At 62.1% G+C, this 19,505-nt stretch overlaps 1 protein-coding gene across 1 annotated transcript; it reads right to left on the bottom strand.

Annotated features, from left to right (window-relative positions):
- Positions 1-233: 233 nt before the first annotated feature.
- BESB_030930 (uncharacterized protein) lies at positions 234-18,788 on the bottom strand (the record flags this gene model as incomplete). Its single annotated transcript, XM_029361761.1, has 22 exons — positions 234-278; positions 922-1,755; positions 2,046-2,213; positions 2,880-3,181; positions 3,464-3,750; positions 4,134-4,306; positions 4,461-4,597; positions 5,058-5,217; positions 5,687-5,875; positions 6,297-6,507; positions 7,139-7,328; positions 7,895-8,395; positions 8,653-9,358; positions 9,786-10,607; positions 11,136-12,050; positions 12,410-12,874; positions 12,905-13,255; positions 13,456-14,047; positions 14,435-14,772; positions 15,345-15,507; positions 15,837-16,078; positions 16,389-18,788. The coding sequence occupies 22 exons, from the start codon at positions 18,786-18,788 to the stop codon at positions 234-236; spliced, it is 10,191 nt and encodes a 3,396-aa protein (XP_029215228.1).
- Between the last annotated feature and the right edge of the window lie 717 nt (positions 18,789-19,505).

Genomic DNA, 19,505 nt, shown 5'->3' with positions numbered 1-19,505 from the left:
ATGTGGGTGCGCACATGCTAAAGACACAAAAACACGGCAACGCGTCACTCGCGGCGAAAGCCTTTGACCGGCCGCCCGCTGTCATGTGGGCACTCCTGATCCGTATCACAACTTTCTAAGAGACAGACATATATTACGAAAGAAAATACACGTGGTACAACACGAGACACACTCCCAGTTTTTGTTCGCGAAGAGTCGAAGCGCGTCGGACTTCCGCGCGCGGAGTGCGCAGCTCAGCGGCCTTCCTGAAAGTGCTGCGCGGCGTAGTCGCTCGATTCCTGAAGAAGGCGCGACAGAACAACGACTTCGCAGAAAGATGAACACAGCAAACACCGACAGAGAGGACCAGTGAGCCAGAAAACCGCTTCAACAGGCGCAGGGGGGGGGGGGGGGGCGCTGCTCGGTGCATGTTCATCGGCTTTGTTTCGATGGACGAGTCCCTTCGCCCATCATGCTCGAAACGCGAGATAAAATTATTCGAGAGAAAGCTGGAGACCACTGGCGAACAACCTCAGTACTATGGGACCGACGGCGAAACAGTTTTAGTCGATACGAGGAAACTTTCATGTGCGCCTGTGCTTGGCTCGGCGTCAAGTGAACCACATATATACTATAGAGATGTAGATGCGTCTACATACGGAATCTGAAGCATCCGCCTGCGAGACGACGTTGCGCCTCCTCCGCCTACCGTTTAGGTTTGTATTTATACCTATCTACGTATCTATATCTATCTATTTCCATAAATATCTCTCTATGGCTGCGTGTCCTAAACCCATCTTCCTGGATGAATATATATCCATATTGGTGGCCCAGAGACCGTGAAGCTTGACATATATATATTATATATTACATCTCTTTACTGAGGGACGGAGGAGACGCCAGCAATAAATCATTCACGCAGAGAGCATACGCGCGCCTTACTATGTCTAAGCAGACCAGCGAGAGGCTGGGAAGTCGCTTCGCGCTTGCGCCTTCGCCACTGAGAAGCGTCTCCATGCGCTCCAGTCCCTGCCGCAAGCTCGCGCGCCGCGCGCCTTCGCTGTGCGCGCTTCGAGAAGCCCGCGCGTCCGCGTCGCCGTCGTCGGAGCTTCGCGCTTCCGCCTCGTCGTGTTCGCGCCTCTCGGCAGCCTCCGCCGCCTCGTCGGCGTCGCGGCCTCTCCCTCCGCCCTCGAGCCGCGCGCGGGACGCCCGCGCCGAGGAGGAGAAGACCGCGCTGAGGGCTCCCGGGCGCTCGCCGGTGAAGAGACGTGCGTCGAAGGCGCTCCCTCGGGGGTCGTGGCGGCCGGCAGGCGGGTGGCGGGGGAGCGGCTGCCAGCGCTCGCCCCTCTCCTGCGCGCCCCACAGCGCCGCGGCGCCGAAGTCCGCGCCCGCGAGGGCGGGCGGGAGGAATCCGCACTCGTAGGACGAGAGGAAGCTCTGCGGCTGAGACGCAGCGGTGGCCGCGGCGGCGGGGGGCCCTGCGAAGAAGGCAGAAGAAGCCGCCTCGCCCGGGGAGGCGAAAAAACGCGTTCGGCGTAAAGGGCCAAGGTCCCGATGAGCTCCAGTCCCAGTGAAGGTCCGCAGGCGCCGCCGAGGTTGGCAGCGAAGAAAGCCCCGAGGACGTCGCGTTGGAGAGCGGCAGCCACTCCGCCGCCGAAAGCCAAGCCTGCAGATACGAACGCGACAGCGGCCAGACCGCGCAGGCGAAAGAGCTGGGCGCGAGCGACCGCAGGAAACGACGCGGACGAGGGACAAGACGAGGTGCGACGTCGCAAGCTACAGCAATGCAACGCAACCCGAGTCCTGAGGAGGCGTCAGCGACCCCCAGCAGCCGGGCGTGACTCGACAAAAACCCTCGATCGCCGAATCCGCGAAGAAACCAAAGAATTTTCAGGCCCCCCCCCCCCCCCCCCGCGCGCACCTCGGCGCAGGAGCAGGCGCATGGAATGGACGACACACATTCGCGAAGGAGCGCTTGCGGTCAGGCGCGGAAAAACAGCGAAATACACCTGCCTTCCGCGCGGCCCTGCTCCCACAACGTCGGAGTCGCCCCGTCCCTCACTCACCTTGGTGGTGAAGCGCTGCGCAAGCACGTGAGAGATGTCGTAGAACTGCAGCTGCTGATTCCGCTCACTCCGCGACAGAGTGGAGAGCATCTCGACTAGACTGTGAAGTGCAGACTCGGCCGTCTTCAACACCGGCGGCGTCGCCATCACGCTGCAGAGACTCTTCACCTGAGCCCGCGCCGCGAAACAAACCGAAAGGCAACTGACGAAACGAACATCGCGGACGCGAACACTCGCGCCGGCAACCGGGGTAAAAGACGCACGAGAGAAAAACGCGGAAGCAGGCAAACACCACGCGGAGAAACAAGCCGCACACGGCGCCATATGAAGAAGAGAGGACTCCAAAACCGAAAAGCACAAAAAGCCACCTCCTCCGCCTTCAACCCTGAGTTCAAGCATCCATATATACATATACATACATATCTCTGCATATGCGACTACCTTTGCAAAAAAAAATAAATATATATATAGTAGTGTTTCCGCCCAGTGACGACCACACGCTTCTTTCAGGAATATGACATCTATGCCATGGAGGAAGATATACACATATATAATATATACATATATAGAGAACTGTCAACATCCGTCCATATATGCTCAACACAAACCACAAGAGAACTTGCACCCGGTGAACAAAGACCTTCACGATATAAACCATTAGTCCAACCCGTAGTATACACTCCCCAGAAGGAAGTTTATATAAACGCAGATATCCCGTTCCAGCAAGTGGGATATGTATACATGCATGCATGCATACATGTGTGCGCGTTCGGCAGGATCGGCGCTCGGCGCCAGCATTTGTCAAGGGCGGGTTTGTCGGGTGCTGCGCGTTACCTGGCCGCAGAGTTGCGAGATTTTCTTGAGTTTTACAGTGGGATCCGTCGAGGGCATGCGGAGGGAGTTGAGTCTGACGAGGCTCGCCGCGCCCTCGTACTGTACGGGACCCGGGTTCGAGAAGCAGTCGCCGAGAGCCCAGTCGGCGCGGAGGAGCGCCAGCGTGCGAAACATGCCGCCCTGGAGAGAGAGCTTCTGCAGAGGGACTTCCACGCGAAACATCAAGTTGACGGCGCTAGGGGAGCCGCCCGAAGATGAGGCCGGCGCGGCGTGCGCTCCCGCATCAGGCGCGCCGAGCTCATCTGCGAAACGCATGCACACAGCAGCGAAGCAGACTCAGATCAACTAAGGAGCGCGCGACACCGCTACCCGATGCGAGAGGCGGGCGCCGAGCGCGGCAACGCCCTCGCTCTTCACACAGCTACGCACCACGCAGGGGTCGGCCGACGCCCCAGACTGTTCAACACGCTATCGCGAAGACGAAAGACGCGAACGGCCGCGTCGCCGAGAAAGGGTGCCTGTTTTCGCCCGAGAGCGCAGCCGCCCAGATCGTCTCAGCTGCGCCCGAGGCAGAGAGAACTTACGTCCTCGCACGGCTGATCCAGTCGCCACATCGTGGCGATGCCCAGATGCCACGTTGTGCTGGCGATGCGCGGTCGCCGCGTGGTGGCGATGCGTGTGGCGGGCGCGCGGTTTTTGCACCAGCGGAAAGACGCTGGCGGGCTTCACCGGCTGGACGTCGACGAGGCAGGTGAAGGGCACGGCGCTGACAGTCCACTCCGCGGGCACGCGGACGAGGTTACTGATCTGCGCCATGTACCCGGTGCAGCCCCCGTCGACCAGCACCGCCGCCGTGTAGCCGTAGGAGAACCTGAGCGCGCCGAGATCGGAAACAGCAGAAGCTGCGCCCTGAAGGCCGCGCCGCAGAGCAAAACGAGCCCCGCGAGGAAGACCGCCCGCGGCGAAAGACGCAACGGAGATCGCAAACCGAAAGCGCTCAAGCGACGCATAGCAGGACGGTTCCCGCGAACGAACAACAAAAGCTCATGCGCGCCTGCTGCTTGCGAGACAGGAGTCGAATCACGCTCGCTCGCACGCAGAATGAACACGGCATACAAGCACTCCCAGATAAGCGTATAAACATATATATATATATATTGTACACATATATTATATATATACGTATGCATCTAGCGGTTTTCACCGCAGGTGATGTGTAGCGAGGCGAGGACTCCGGCTTCTGCGTGGACTTACCCGAGGTCGGCATCGAAGTTTGTGGGGGCCGCCGAGCGACCTTGGTAGGCGAGGAAGTGCGTTTTGCAGAGGAACTGGCCTTTGCGGAAGGCTCCGATACTCTTTCGCCGCGCCAGCTCGCGCTCGACGAGGCGCTTCAGCAGCACTTCCGTGTCGATCGCCGTAAGATCCACCTGCGTGCAGAGAGACTCGCACTGGCGCAACACCGTTATCGTGGGGCTTGTGGAACACACCGCGGCAGACACCGCTTCGCGGATCTTTGGGGCAGGGCAGCACGTGCCACGCAGAGCATGCAGCGGAGACGGAAACCTTCGTGCCCTCACTTACGCGGTAAGTCTGGTCTTTGTTGAAGGCCAGCTGCCACTGGATGCCCTTCGGCAGGCTGCTGAAGAGCGCCGCGCTCCACGGCGTGAGCCGCGACCGCAGCAGCTCGAGGCCCTCCTCCGTCTGCGCGTAGAATCCACCTGCAGGCGAAGTGAATCAAAACAGGATGCATGCGAGCCAAATCATGGGGCCAGAAGCTGCCCGCGAAGCCCGAAACCCTTCAAAGAGGGTAACGGGGACGGGAAAGGACAGCGCCGCGCGCCAACAGCCCACTCGATTAGAATCGATCGCGAGACGCCTCAGGGAGCAGCCAACACGCCGTCAAGCAAAGCGCGGGTAACGTGTCAAGGCTAACGAATCCCGTGGCGGTGACGAGAGTCGGACGCGTGTCTCCATCCTTGGAGATCGACCGCTTTCTCTTCGCTTCGGAAAGCGAACTCGCGGCTCGCTCTGCCACAGTATTCACTGCGCCGCGGAGTCCGCACACACTGGTCACTCGCGGAAGCATCCTGACCAGTTCTTCTTCCTTGGCATGCGTGGCAGCGCAAACACGTGCGCGAAAAATGGAGGCCTTCGCCCAAATTGTCTGGCATGACCTACTCTCGAAGCAGGCGTCAACCTCATTGATGAGCATGTGCATCTCTGGGAGATGCGCGAGGAGAGAATCGGGAAGCAGCACGGTGCCGTAGTGGAGCCCGAGGCCCGCGCGGGTCTCCACGATGTCGCTGATGAGATTTGTCAGCGCCATGGCGCCCATTCGCTGCGACAGAGAGGCAGCAAAGCGGGCAACAGGGTCGTGTGGCACCTCCGCGCTCCATCCACGAATGTGCGACGCATGAAGAGTGATGTAGGAAGTCTCGCGCACGCCCACAAAGGGGTGGAACGCCACTGCAGCTTGCCAATCGAACTCAGAGGGCGCCCCGCTGCCTCGTGTCAGAGTGAATCGAAGCGACGGAGGAGGCTTGCCAATCCTGATGAGACCGCGGACTCCCCTTACGAACTAACTCGACGCTCCGAACGACCCGCGTGTCACCCACACGACCCAGTAGAGACGATTACATGCGGAAAAAAACTCAGGCGCGCGGCTGCCATCCAAAACGAGACGCAGGAAAACACACGTTTCACGCGCGGGCGGCACCCGACGCGCTGTTTCTGCAAGGCACCTCGTGCCCGGCGAGCAGACCGCCCCCTCGCTCCGAGGTTTTCTTTTTTTTCGTTTGTGCGCGTACCTTTTGCTCAATTTCCTCGTTGATGAGGACGAGATTGGGGTGCGTGTCGAGCGCGCACTCTGCTGTCAGGTGCGAGAGGCATTTGCCCGAGACGCGAATGAAGTACCAGCATTTGGAGCTGCGGCTTTCGCTCATCAGACTTCCGATGATGCTGTTGAACACGCGACAGACGGTGTCGTGGCCTAGACACTGAAGAAAAAGAATCGACGCACATATCAAGCGGACAAGGCGCGCGACGCGCGATGGAACAGAAGACATGCGTCGACTCTCACATGCGTGCATCATAAACGCACCCATGCCCACACAGAGAGCTCTCGCCGCCTCTGCCAGAAGGGGTACCGAAGGTTCGCCTCGCACACAGCCACATATAGTACCGCAGGCCGTACAGCGCCGTGATGGCGCACGTCGAGAAAGTCTGCATCCCGCGACCAGACACTTCCCGAATATCGACTCGCTGCCGCCTCAACCCAAGGGCCTGAGGGAGGGCGCCGCGACTCCACCCCACGGATTCAGCCAGCGACGCGGGAAGAACTCCATGGACGCTGGGCAGAGACTCAACATGGGCGAGCATACGTGCCGCATGCAGGCTGGATGCGCGATGGCTGTTTACCGCTTCAATGAAGGGCATCCCGTTGTCGACGGTCATGGGAATTCCTACAACGCAGGTTTGGCAGTCAGAGTCGAGTAGGTACTCAGTCAGGATCGCCGCGTCGCTCACGGCGCTGGTGCCACCCAGCACCACGAGCCCATCCAGGCGCAGCGACTTTATCGTTTTGATGCATTGCTCCAGCTCAAACTCGTTGCTGAAGTGCTCCGTTGTTCTGCCAAAAGGACGCCGACGGCACGGTGACGGCACACATTCACAGTCGGCAGCGCCCAACGGGGTCCGAAGAGGCAACCCCGACCGCAAGCGCCGGCGACGTGCCGGGAAGGAGAAAGCAAACGAACCCTAGGCGAGGGGGCTCGCGCGGAGACGGCAAAGGCGTCTCAACATTACTGGTATTCTCTTCTGGCCTATCTCTCAACAAATATATATATGTAGTAGTGTAGGTATGTATGTTTGTATGTATGTATGCAGATATGTATGTATATTTATGCATGTGTATGAATATGCATGCATGTATACGTATATATGTAAGTATGTATGTCGACACATGTACGTATTCACCACTAACACATGCCTTGGCGCATGCCGTGCATACATAGATACATATATATGTTTGAAGTCCTGCGTGCAGTATTCGCTGCGGGTCGGCTGGAGCCGCCGCCTGTGAAGGCCTTTCGCCGGGAAGTCCGCCGCTGCTTTCTTTCCCATTCTCACATAGGCTTCCGTCTGAGACGTCCTGAAACGGATTTATTTTCAAAGTGAACCCAGATGGACACAAGTTGGACCCTGCGACCTTTACATCCCTAAATCCCATATCGGCGACGCGCGCGCCTCGCAGCACCTACCTGCAGAGGAGGTCGAGGCCGCCTTGGTTTCGAAAGAGGGCAAACGACTCTTTATCGACGAGGGTGTACCAGCCGTTGACGAGCCCCAAGATGCCTCCAAGGATGCCGATGCACTCGCCCTTCGGAGTCAGGTTTTCGAGATACTCCAACACGCCCATGACCGCGTTCAGGCCGCCCGGCGCTTGCCGACCTGACGCACACAGAAACCATAGCCTCCACCGACATATACATACATATAAATGTATATATACGTGTATGCATACATATATATGGATAGGTAGATACACGTGCAGATACACACGCGTGTATAGCCAGTACTCTAAAGGGCCCGCGCCGGCTGCTGCTTGCGGAGCTGGATCTCCGTTTTCTCGCAGGGGGTGCTCGAACAGAATGTGAAGATGAATCCCACTGTCGCATGCACATATACACCGACATATATATAGATAATGAAGTACATAACGCCGAAATCTCCGTCGCTTGTCGGCAGCGCACCAGAGTGCAAGGGTGTAGGGTTTACATGACAGCGGAGGCCACGCAAGCTTAACGATCATGTCTATCTGTCCATCCATGTATTTCTTAATCTGTCCATGCGAAAATCATCACCAGCATGCAACTTCACCCAGACGACTCGCAGCGGCCTGGTTTATCATATGCTTCAACGCAGAAAACTGGATACTTCTGTGTATGAGGTCTTGCGCATTCAGAGTGTTGAAACCCGCCTCTGCGCGTCTGTCTGCTGCCGAGCTGCGTCCGTACCGAAAAAGCACACGGCGACCCTGAGAGGTTCCTGGCTTTCCACGAGGTTGATTCGAGAGGACTTTCGGCTCAAACAAAGTTTCAGCTCGTTGGCTCCGCGAACCGCGCCGGCCGCTGAGGCGGCGGCGCGCTTCTCCGCGTCGCGGCCGCTTCCAGTCGCGGCTGCCGAGAACGCGGCCGTCATGCCGGCTTCACGTCTTCTTCTTCCTGTCTCTCCTTCGCCGCCGCGTGCCTGGATGCTGCGCTCCCGGTCGCCCTCCGAAGCCTCGCAGCCGCGCAGGCGCGGGCTCTCCGCTCCAGGCGCGGATGATGCCGCAGTCGCACGCGCAGAGGCGAAGGCAGAGGAATACAGCGACTGCCGCGCCCCTGATCCGGACGCAGAGTGCGGAGAAGGCCCTCGTCCGCTGTCGTCCGAGAGCTTCCGCCCACCAGCTGGGCGAGACGTCTGGTCCGAAGTGAGGCGGAAGTGATGCGACGGCGACAGACTTCGGCCTCGCGACTCTGCTCACACAGTCACACCCAGTCCTCTCCGCGGAAAAAGCAATCACGGACCGACGCCGCAGCCGAGGGGCACGCTGTCGACGATTCGACGATGAATGCATCCGCTGTCTACGCGCGATCATAGGAAATTTTTGGATATACTCATGTACGCGAAACGAGCACCCCAGTCTGTTTTCCGGCATGCACATCACGCTGTCTTTCGCGCTCAAACGCCTCTCTGAGCTTCCAGACTCACGAAAAAGATTCCGCGTCCTTACCCGACGTCGGGCGCGAGTCGTCTTCGTCGTCGACAGAGGACCAGCGGCGGCCAGTGCTTCCGGCGCCCCGCTGAAGGCTGCGGCTGCCCTCGGCGCCGCCTGGCTCGTATCGCAGCATCACGACGGGCGAGGCTGAGCTGCGGATCTCGATTTGCGTGTTTCGGCGCATAGGCCCTCCCGGCGCGCCGCTACTCCGCAGACCGGCGGCCGCAGTTGTCGCGCCCATCGCGCCCTCGCCCAGCAGCGCGCGCAGCGCCGACGACCGCGCCGCGCCCGGAGCTCCGGAGAAAGAAGGCGCCTCTGCCTCCCTGTCGACGGACCCTAGCGCGGATCTGTCTTCTTCGACGACTCCAATCGTCCTTCTGCGCACGCGCGCAAGCGGCGCGTCGACGCGAGCTGGACTCAGGAACGTGTACCCCTTCGGCAGTGTGGGGTCCGACCGCGCGCGCGCGCTCGCCTCGGCACCCACACTGCGCGGAAAAGGAACCTCGCCAGCGGCTGAGACGCGACCTAAGGCGCTGCCGCTCAAGAAGGAGGACGCGCCGCCGAGACCTGTCTCCGCCGCGGAGACACGGGCGCCGGCGCGGCCTACCCCCAGCGCCTGGGCGGCGCTGCGCCCCTCGGGCGCGCCGGACTGCGGCGGCGGGTGACCCGATGAGTGCGACGAAATCAAATGCGACGGGCGGAGGGCATCCTCCTCACCAACCTGCAAACAGCGGAGAGGCGTGGGAGCCCAGCAAACTATTTCGACAGCGTTCAGAGTCGTGTGCCCGCGTGCGATAAGCGACACGAGGAGAGACACGCAATTTCCCTCGCACGAGCCCAGCACGCTTCAGCCCCGACGAACCCGTAAGGGGATGCTGGGGGCGAAGGCAGAGATTGCATGACGAATCCGAGCCGCGCGCCAAATCTCAGCCACACACGAAGTAACACAATTCCGCAACACGTCGTCATATATCTATATATCTTTATCTATCTATACTAAATATTAACTTATCTATCTATCTATATGCATATACATATGTAGCTTTCACAGCACTCAGTATCGCGCTTGTTTCATATCTCCCTCCCACAGTCCCTTCTCTTGCTGCAGCGGTTCGCCGCTCGTGCGTGAGACCGTTGCCCCTGCTCACCCTAGGGAAGTCTCTCTGGGGCGCCGAGGAGCCTCTCAAGAGGCCCGGCGGATGGAGCCGCTGCCGGTCACCTCTCGCATTTTCGACGCCGCATCCTCTGAGCGTGCACGCGCTGCCAGTATCCTGACCTTCCTTCTCGCCGCCGCCCGGATCTCCGCGGCCGGCACGTCTTTCGCCCTCGCAGTCTCTCGGCGGCGCCGCCTCGCCCGGCTGCGCGAGAGTCTCCGCGCGCCCGAGTCCACACGGGAGCCCCCTGCGTCGGGCGTCGAAGGGGCCCTTTGGCTGGATCTGCAGGCCTTCACTCGCTGGAAACCCGACGACAGACGGGGAGATGATCCGCGCCATCGTCGGCGCTGGAGGCGCGTCGGGGGAGCTCGCCACGCTCTGCCAGTCTTCCAGGGCACCGGCGGGCCCCGCAGCTCCAGGCTGTCGCGTCGACTCCGTCGCACCGCCCGCCGGCCAAGAGAGGAAAATATTCGGAGACGTCTGAGAGGAGTTCCTCGCCCCGCCTGCGCCGGGCGGCTGCGGCGGGCGCGCCTCCAGGGACTCGTCTCCGCCGCGAGTCCTCGCCGCGCGTCGGCGCGGGCTCGCCGCCGCCTCCGCGGCCGGCTCTGCCGCGGGAGGCACCGGGCGAGACGGCGACAGCGGCGAGACGAAGCTCGGTGGCGGGAAGGACGCCGGATAGGGCGACACGCGGTGCGGCCGCTCCTCCTCTTGCCGCAGGGGCACCGGCAAGAACGAAGGCGAACCTGCTGAGCAATCCATCGGGTTTGCGGCGAACAAGGACGACGGACTCGAGGCGTCGTGCGCGTCAAACTGTAGCTGCAGGCAATAAGGGAGCAAGTGGATTCCGTTGAACTAGAGGCCCAGATGACGCTCCGAGGAGCACATGCGCCGTGGGGGGGGGGGGGTAAAAGGGGTCTGCCGCTACCCGCATCGGATTGCAGGTTGAACTCCTCATAGTCACATAGGATCTCTCCGTCCCTCTCTTTGGAAACATATATAGACACGCACGTATACAGATGTATAACTTGACGCATCGTCTTCCAGCTAGTCGGCAGTGACTGAATGTCTGAGACTGCTTGGACGTGCACGTTCTACCGCCTCTCTCTGGCTCTCCCTCGTCCGTGATTCTCCATCCTCTGCCCGAAGCTGAGCGCACGCGGCTCCGCAGCAAGCGGAGTCGAGGAGGTCTTTCTGCGTTTTCAGTCTCACGATTTCGCTCGCTCTTCGGCTCGCCACTCTCTGAAAGTGTCTGCCGCTTCCAGCGTCATCCTACACTTGCGCTCTCTCCTCCTTCCCTCCCTGTCTCACATCTGTTCTTATCGTTCGTGTATTTTTCGGACTTACAGCGCCTTCGAGGTCAGCGTCAGCGCGCAGCGCCAAGCCGCCCCCGTGGACTCCGACGAACTGCGGAGGCGCAGCTAGTTGCTTCTCATCGCCTCGTCGCATCTCCTCGCGCGCCGCCTCGAGACCTCCATGCACGCGCCGCGAGGGGCTTGTTGCTGAGGACCTGAGAGCCTCTGCGGCGAATCCAGGAGGGCGCGACGGGGGCAGTGACTGCGGCTTGTGCTCACAGGGTCCCCCCGCGCCTTCTTCACCTCCCCCCGCACTGGCGGTAAGGCCCGCACCTACGCCGCTCGACGCGGCCTGAGACGCTTCCGTGTGCGGGCTCGAGGCCTTCTCGTCGCCTCCATCATCGCTCGAGGGGTTGCCGGGTCCACTCCGGGGTCTGCTGACCCGCTCGCCCTTCCGGAGGCCCCCACTGCGCCCGTTCTTGGCGTCGCCTCCGGACGCGCACGCAGCCGCGCAGGCCGGCGGATCACCGCCGGGTCTGCCTGCCGCCGCGCCGGGCTCGTCTCCTGAGAGACTCTGCTGAGAGCTTGAGAACGTGCCCCTGCAGCTCGCGCGCGACCGCCGGTCGCGCGCGCCGACGCCGCCGCGCCGGGGCAGGCAGGGCTCCGGCGCGGACTCGGGCGAGGGCGAGCTGTCGGGCGCCGCGGCGCGCGGACTTCGCCAGAAGCGGAAGAGAAAACTCGATGGCGGAAGCGGCGCAGCAGTCCAGGGGTCGGCATCCGTTAGCTGCTGAAGCGGCACGATGTCAATGGCGCGCAGGTTGTGCGTCAGCGGGAAAATCCGCTGCACCAGCGCTGGGTTCGAGGAGATCACTGCGGTGATGTCCATGCCCGCGAGCGTGAACGGCTGGAAAAACACAGCCGGGAGCTTCGGCTTATAGTCGAGCCGACACAGCTGAAAGTAGGAAAGCTGCGCACACAGCACGCGACAACGAAACAAGAACACGCAGGACATGTTCGTCGAATTTCACAGGCGCTCGGCCAGCTTCCACACATACATGAGTAGATACAGACAGAGGCAGCAGCGATGCTGATTACTCATTTATTAGTCCGGAATGCCACGCATGCGCTGTTGCGTTTGTCATCATTGCGCATCCCACATACACGAAAGGACTCTAGAACTTGAGCAGCCGAATGACTCCTGCCTATTTCTCCGCGTCTTCTCTTTTTCCCTCGCCGTCTCTTTGACTGTCAACGACGCCCCGTTGTGACCCGCTCTAGATCTCTAGCCTGGGGCGAACACTGACGCTTCATCTTTCTCCAGCTCACTTGGCAGCGCCTTCGGCAGTTTAGGAACAAATGAGGCGGCTCGAGAGGAAACTCTCTTTCTTCTTCCTCCTCTTCTTCGCTGTCTGTCCACGCATAGATCTCGTCCTCATCGGCGAACGCCGTATCCTCGCTCCTGGTTTCGCCTTCCTCCGACGAAGATTTTTTCCGCATGGTTTCTGTGGATGCGTCGCCTCCTTCTTCGCCCTTCCGCTCCGCGGAGGTTCCTGGGTGAACCTCGTCGCCTCCTTCCCCTTCTTTACCCCCGACGTGTTTGTCTTCCTCCGCGTCCGGCTGCGCAAAGAGCGCGGTAAACTTTGAGTTCCGGAGCTTCAGCGGCTGCACATGCAGAAGCGTCTCGATCGGCGAGCAGAACTGCGCGACCAGCATGAGCGGGATGCTTCCATCGTCCACCTCCGTCCTCATGAGCATCTGCCTTTCTCGGCGCCGCGCCTCCTCGTCCTCCAGCTCCCCGCCCCACGGACCTCCAGGGGTCACGCCCTGGCCGCCCTCGACCACGTCCCGCGGGGACTGAGGCTCTCGAGCGACGTCTCCTTCGCTCTCTGCGGGAGAGAGCGATGCGCGCGACGCTTCCGACGGCGCGCCCACCGTACCAGGCGCCGGCGGCGCCTGGCTGCGGGCCTCTCGGGGCGCGGCGAGCATCGCGTACGAGGAATACGATGAGGAGAACGGCACAGCCCCTGCCAGTGACGAAGCGGAGGACGTCGGGGCCTCGTCGGCGCAAACGCAGAAACTTGCGTACCTGTGGCACGCTGGACAGAGGGTGAGCGTGAGCCGCGGCGTCGGCGCGAAACTCACGGGGCCCGGACTTCGATACAGGCAGTAGACCTGAGAGAGAGAAGCCAGTCGAATAAAGGAGGCGATTGCAGGCGGCGCGACCCAAAGACAACGCTCGAATCTGCGTCACAGATGTGCCGCACGCGACACACGGAAAGCCGAGACTCTTGGAGGGCCCTGACCCACGCGACACACAACGCCGCGGGGTAGCTGAGGCAACTCGAAAACGCGACTAACCCCGTCTCGCATACCTTCCAAGAGTTCTTGACGCGCCGGTAGCAGCGGAACAAGTTGCTGTGGGCCTCGAGCCGGTACGGGGGAATCGTGGGTACTGCGAGCGGCTGGTGATGACTCGGATGGAAAAAGGTGCCCTGGGAGTCTCGGTGCTCCAGGGGGCGCTCGTGGAGGCTCCCGGACAAGTGACGCGTCTGCGCTACGGGGTGGAGGCGAGGGCCTTCGCCCTCGCCTCCACTCCCGGCCTCGCGCGCCTCGCCGCCACCGTCGCCTTCGCCCTCGCGCCTTGCCGGCTCGCCGCGCGGCGGCGGATGGAAGAGCGAAGGGCCCACGGTTGCGGCCACGTCTGAAGGCACGCGGGGCGAGGGTCGCAGCAGACAGACCAGCGGCAGGGCGCAGGCATCCCAGCAGTCGAGAGGCCGGTGAACATTCCGCACGCAGGCCATGTAGCCAGTCAAGCCGAACGCCACGGAGGCGCCGGCGATTGTCCCCAGCGCGTACCCCAGACTGCAGTCGAAGCGCGTGGGCAGCGGACACCGGCCTTCCTGCCCTAGGTAGTGCAGGCGATACGTAAAGGTTTCAACGCAGCGCGAATCTCCCGCGGCCTTCCTGTGCGCAGCGACACGCGCAGCTCATGCGAAACAATCGATAAGATGCAAAAGCAGACAGTACGCCGCGAGGCGACCACGGCAAACGCTGCGCTAAGTGCCACGCGTGCATCGCCTCAGCGCAGACCTCGGCGGATTGCCAACAAAATACAGCCTGCTTTCCCTGCGAAAATAGATCTCTACACACGCTCGATACCTATCGCACCTCCCGAAGGCCTTGACCTAAGTCACGCTCTGCACATATGTCTGTCGCCCATCTTCGTCCTGTGTCACAGTTCTACAGATCTGAGTGTCTATCTGCAGGCGCCTTGCAGCGCGTGTAGCCGTTTGAGGCCGGATTGGTATTCTCGTGACGCCCACGCAAGGGATCACGTGGGGTGTCGAGCACCTTCGTCTCAGCTCCTTCTCGACGCGTTGCGCAATCAGCGCCTCGGCCTCAATGGTGGGCAGCAGAGGGCGGCCTTTGCAGTCATGTTGCAGCAGCAGCGACCGCCGCGCATGCGCCGGCAGAAGGCGGAACGCGCGCGCCAGGGGTGGGGGCAGCAGGGCGGAGATCGACTCCTCCGTCGAGGGCTGGAGGGCGCACGCAGGTCCCGCCATGCCCGCGCCCGAAGACGAGCCCAGGCGCGTGGCGGCCGACCCCCCCGGAGACGACGAATACGGCGAGGCCGCCGCGAGGCCGCCCGGCTGCAGGAGCCCCTGGATCGCGTCGCGCAAGTCAGCCATCTGCGCAGACAGCGACGCACGAAGACACAAAAGGAAGAAAACGAAGTGAAAGAGCCGCCGGACGTCTGGGCGCTCGAATCCCCCAACAAAGTGCGCAATAGGCGTCCAGGCCGCGCGCATGGATGGACCGTCGATGTGTTCATGCGGGAACAGGGGAAGCGCCCCCGGCCATCGCGCCTGCTGGTAAGCGTGGCGGTCTCATGTCCCGGCCGTTTCGTCCCTGCGCCCCCCCCCCTCCCCCCCACGGCATGCCGTCTTCACGCACGCAGCGCGCACGCCGTCTTCCGCACCTATTTCAGAGCCGGCAGCTGCTGTATATACGCCCACAGAGCCTATCCAGCCTCTCGGACGACGGTAGGAGTGCGACATCAAGTTATTTGCGCGTATATAGAGATATCAACACGCCCCACAGATATGCATCGAGTTGCCTGCACACGGAAGACGCGAAACACACGCGTGACCAGCGCGGCTTCGAGTACGCACCGAAGCACCGAGCTGCCGAGAGGCCGCCGGAGCTTGGACTCCATTGAAGGGGACTCCCTCCGCGTTGGTCTCTGCAGCCGCGCTCGTACCTCGGGAAGATTCTCCACGAGTTCTTCAGAGAGAAGAATTGTGCCAGATCGCTTGCCAAGCAGCTGTCGCCGCTTCACAATCACGTCGCAGACGGCCTCGATGATCCGCTCCAGAGTCCAGCCTTCCACGTCGCACTCAAGTCCTGTGAGGCACATCGTCGGCCTGCACACGCATCCGAGAAACACTGAAGCGCGAGGCTGTATGCGTGACTGTCTGAAACGCTCGAAAAGGCGACAGTTTGGAGCGAAGCCCTTGCGGAGCCACACCAGGCGCAGGTAGTAAACACAGTGAGCGAGTTTGGACCTGGACAATGTCCGCGCGGGGTCGCGCCGACCCTGAGGCCGGCCTCGCCCCGCGCTCGGCGGTCTGCGGGTCTCTCGCGGTGCGATGCACAGGAGCACGCAGGCATCCCCATGAAAAACACATCTACTCATGTATGGAAACCCGGTTGTATTGATGTGAACTGATGGGTGGCAATGACCCGCACTTACCTCGTTTGCAGCGCGCACTCGAGCGTGAGGTTGCTAGACGAGCACCGCACAAAGTGGTAATATTTCTTGCTGCTGGAGCTGTCCAGCGCGATGTTGCCGCAGAACTCGGAAAGCATGCGCCGCGCGCTGTCGAAGCCCAGAGTGATGGGAAGGAATTCTCTGCAGTGGAGGTCGCCGCGGGCGCTGTGCGGCACTGCGACGATCCGCGTGCGGAGGCCTTCTTGAAGGAAGCGATGCGCGAGCTGCAGTCCACGCAGACAGTACGACACAGGGCTCTAGGCGCCGCGTGAAAACTGACGAAACCCAGAAACAGCGACGGCCATCGGGGCTCCAGCAACGTCCCGCCACGCTGCGGCGGCACACAGAAGAGCCGAACGAACTAGGCACCGGGGGACACGCGCCCTCCGCACGGGAGGAGGCACGAGTCACGCGCGGCCCGCCCCTCCGGCTGATTCGAAGAGAATGACGTCTTTCGCGAAAAACGGTTTCCACACACACCCTTCCACCCTTCCCGGCTCACGTATCGCAGCCTCTCCGCCCCACGGCATTCACCTGCGTGGCTGCCTGCAGATCCTCGGCGCCGCCGACGATCACGAGGCCGTGGAGCTGGTGTTTTTCGCAGACTTGCTGAATGCGACTGATCGAGAAGTCAGTGAGTGTCTTGAAGGCGCGGTAGCCGAGGAGTTCGCAGCCGCCCATGTTCAGACAGGCGCCGACGACCTCCTCGGTGAGCTCGACGCTCTCGTCCTTCGCGAGGCCCAGGGCGCCGTCTAGGAAGCCAATCAGCTTGCTGCAGCGGCAGCAGCCCTTGCCGCCGCCTGATTCACTCGCTCTGCTCCCCGCCTCGTCGCGCACTTTGCTGCCTGCGTGGACCCTTGGGAGATCCACGCGCCCACGTCTGGCGTGTTGGTCTCGCGGCAGCTTCGCTTCCTCGGCGGAACCCGAGGGGACATCGCCGTGAGCAGGGCTGCCGCGGCTCTGCTCGCGGCGCTCCGTGGCGAGCCGCTCGCCTTCGCGTCTCCATCCGCGGCGCGCAAGCTCCGAGGGCACAGAAGGCGAGGGTCGCATCGTCGAGCGCCTGGGCGGCGCATCCTCGGGGCCCTGCTGCCCGCCCCAGCGAGGGCGCCCATCGTCTTCGCGAGCCCGCTCGCCCTCGCCTCTGTCCTCTGGGCGGCCGCCGCCGCCACATCGGCGGAGGGCGCACTCGGGGCAGACTGCCTGCGTGAAGTCGCGCAGGAAATGGAAGAGCCCGACAATCACGTTGTGGACCCCAGACGATGGCGCCGCGCCGCCCACGACGACGCCCAGACGCAGCGGCGGCAAAAGCTGCTTTTCCGTGCGCGCCGGGAGAACTGCGGGGAAGAACGAGGAAGGCGACGACGCAGCCGACGGATGGGCGCGTGCGGACGGCGAGACCGATGAAGCCGACCCAATCGAGGACGCATAGGACTTGCCCCATTCCACTCTTATCCCGCGAGCCGAGGCTCCGATCTCCTCTCGCCGGCCTGCCCCTCCTCTCTCGGCGTCCACGAGGCGCAACTCGGCGGCCGCAAGCATCTCTAGCGGCCCTGAACTCTGATACGCACTGGCGCGTTCATCCAGGCTGACGGGAGGTTGCCCAGCCTCGCCCGCGACCTGGCACTGTCGTCCGCTCGCAGCTTCTCTGAAACGAGGCGCGTCCGGCTCTCGGGTCGCCCCCTCCATGTCACGCCTTCGCGCGGCAGCCGCTGGACTCCCAAGCAGACTGGGCTCCGCCTCCAACTCGGCCTTGCCGCTCTCCCGCCCACCCGTGCCATTGTCTCGAGAGTGAGTGCCTGGGGCCCTCCAGCTGTGGGCGGTATCCAGGGCTGCGAGGACAGAGGCTGCGCGCGAGAGGTTGGGCAGCGAAATTGCGTTGGGGATGCATCGCGTCAACGTCTCGCGTCTCCTTCTCGAAATCGACGGCGGAAACTCTTCGTGCTTCTCGTACAAGAAGGTGTGGAGCCCGGCGCCTCCCTCGCCCTCGCCTATCGTCACGCTCGAGGCCAGCAAACAGCCGTCGGTCTTCCTGATCGCGCGCCGCTGAACGAACTGGTAGATCCGCGCATCTGCGTTCGCCAGCAGCGGATAATGCTGGCGAACTTGCGGATGGAAGTTCAGTAGCGCGCTGGAGATTTCGCCGATGTCCGCCTTCGCCTTGTCGCCCCCCGCTGCCTTCTGGCGAGTGCGTCTTCTCGCGCATGCTCCCGCGGCGCCGCCCGCAGACGATTCGCCAGAGGGAGGCGAGGCCGGCGGAGAGGGCGACTCTGATGGGGACGAAGAAGGCGGCAGCCCGTGCGAGGCTCCGGTGGCCTCATCTCCTTCCCGGAGGCTTGGCGCGCCTCCATCTTCTGTTATCGCAGCGGGAGGCTCATCCTCGTCCCTATTATGGAGTCCGATCGCCTGGCCTGTCTCCGAGCCCGCGCCCTCGCCCAGCTCCGCCTCGCCCCCTGGGCCGTTTCTGGCGTCGCCTAGCGCGGGCGCTTCCTCCCGGATTTGGCGTCTTCCACGTCGGCTTCGGGGTATCTCGGCCGCCTGCTCAGCCGCCGCGCCGTCGGCGAGCACTTCGACATCCAGGTACACCTTCTCGATGACGAATGGCGAGTAAGGAATGACGGGAGACGACGCGAAGCGCACTGGATGAGAATGCCCCGCGCTCGGCGCGTGCCGAGAGTGTGGAGAGCCCGAGAGGTCAACAAACACAGACGCCGACGACGACCCAGCGAGCGACGGAGACAGAGAAAAACTCGCAGGGTGAGAGTGAGCCTGGGGACTGCCGCCTGCTCCGGAGCGCCGCGTGGGCGAAGAACCTGAAGGCCCAGCAGCCGCTGGCGGCACAGAGGGAGGGAAGGCGAAGCACCGCGGAAGGTCCGGCGGATCGCGGAGTCTCTCCGCCTCCAGTGGCGAAAGGTTCTTCGCAGTTTTAATCAGCATGGTGAACAATGGCTGGCGGCTCGACGGCGCAGCAAGCAAAAATGGGACTTACGAGAAGTACACAGAGCGCAGCGGGTGCAGCAAAGAGATACATAAAAAGACGAAGATCCTGCCCGAGTCAACCAGGAACAAGGCCCACACACAGCGTGAACCTTCAGCCACAAAGCCGGGACGGCTTTCAGAGTTCACTCTGGCCTGTGAACTTCTACACCGGCCCGAATGTCCCAGAGAAGACTGGGTGGAGCCTGCACACTGGTCCGCGGATTACGGCGGCACACGTGGACGTGGCAAGCTGTAATGAATGGAGGAATGCTGGATTTACGCGGCGCGGGTGTCGCGTGAGCAGTAGAGCCTGTCACACTGGTGCCTCCCTTCCACAGGAGGTTCACAACGCGTGCACGCTAGTTCATACAATAGGCGCCGGCACGCCTGCGACCTGATACAGAAGAGGTCGGCTGGGCTTCGGGCCTGAGGCGTCTTCCTCGGACAGAAGTCTCCTCCAGCGGCCACGTCCTGGAGCCGTTCGTTTTTCGTCAGGTTCGCTGACCAGCTGATAGTCAGCGACGCTGAAAAGTCGTGATCAGAGCAGTCGGTCAGTGCGTCGAAGCCGGTGTCGTACGATGTGCAGAGCATCGCTGGAAGTACTCCGGCTCAAGCGTAGCCGGGGAAGAAGATAATCGCACAGAAGAGTTGTGGAGGAATCAACGACGAGGGAGC

This window comes from Besnoitia besnoiti, chromosome XIII (assembly GCF_002563875.1).
Source record: "Besnoitia besnoiti strain Bb-Ger1 chromosome XIII, whole genome shotgun sequence".
In the NCBI taxonomy this organism is placed as follows: Eukaryota; Apicomplexa; class Conoidasida; order Eucoccidiorida; family Sarcocystidae; genus Besnoitia; species Besnoitia besnoiti.
The sequence above is the reverse complement of the archived record's forward strand: the minus strand, read 5'-3'. Positions and strand labels throughout refer to the sequence as shown.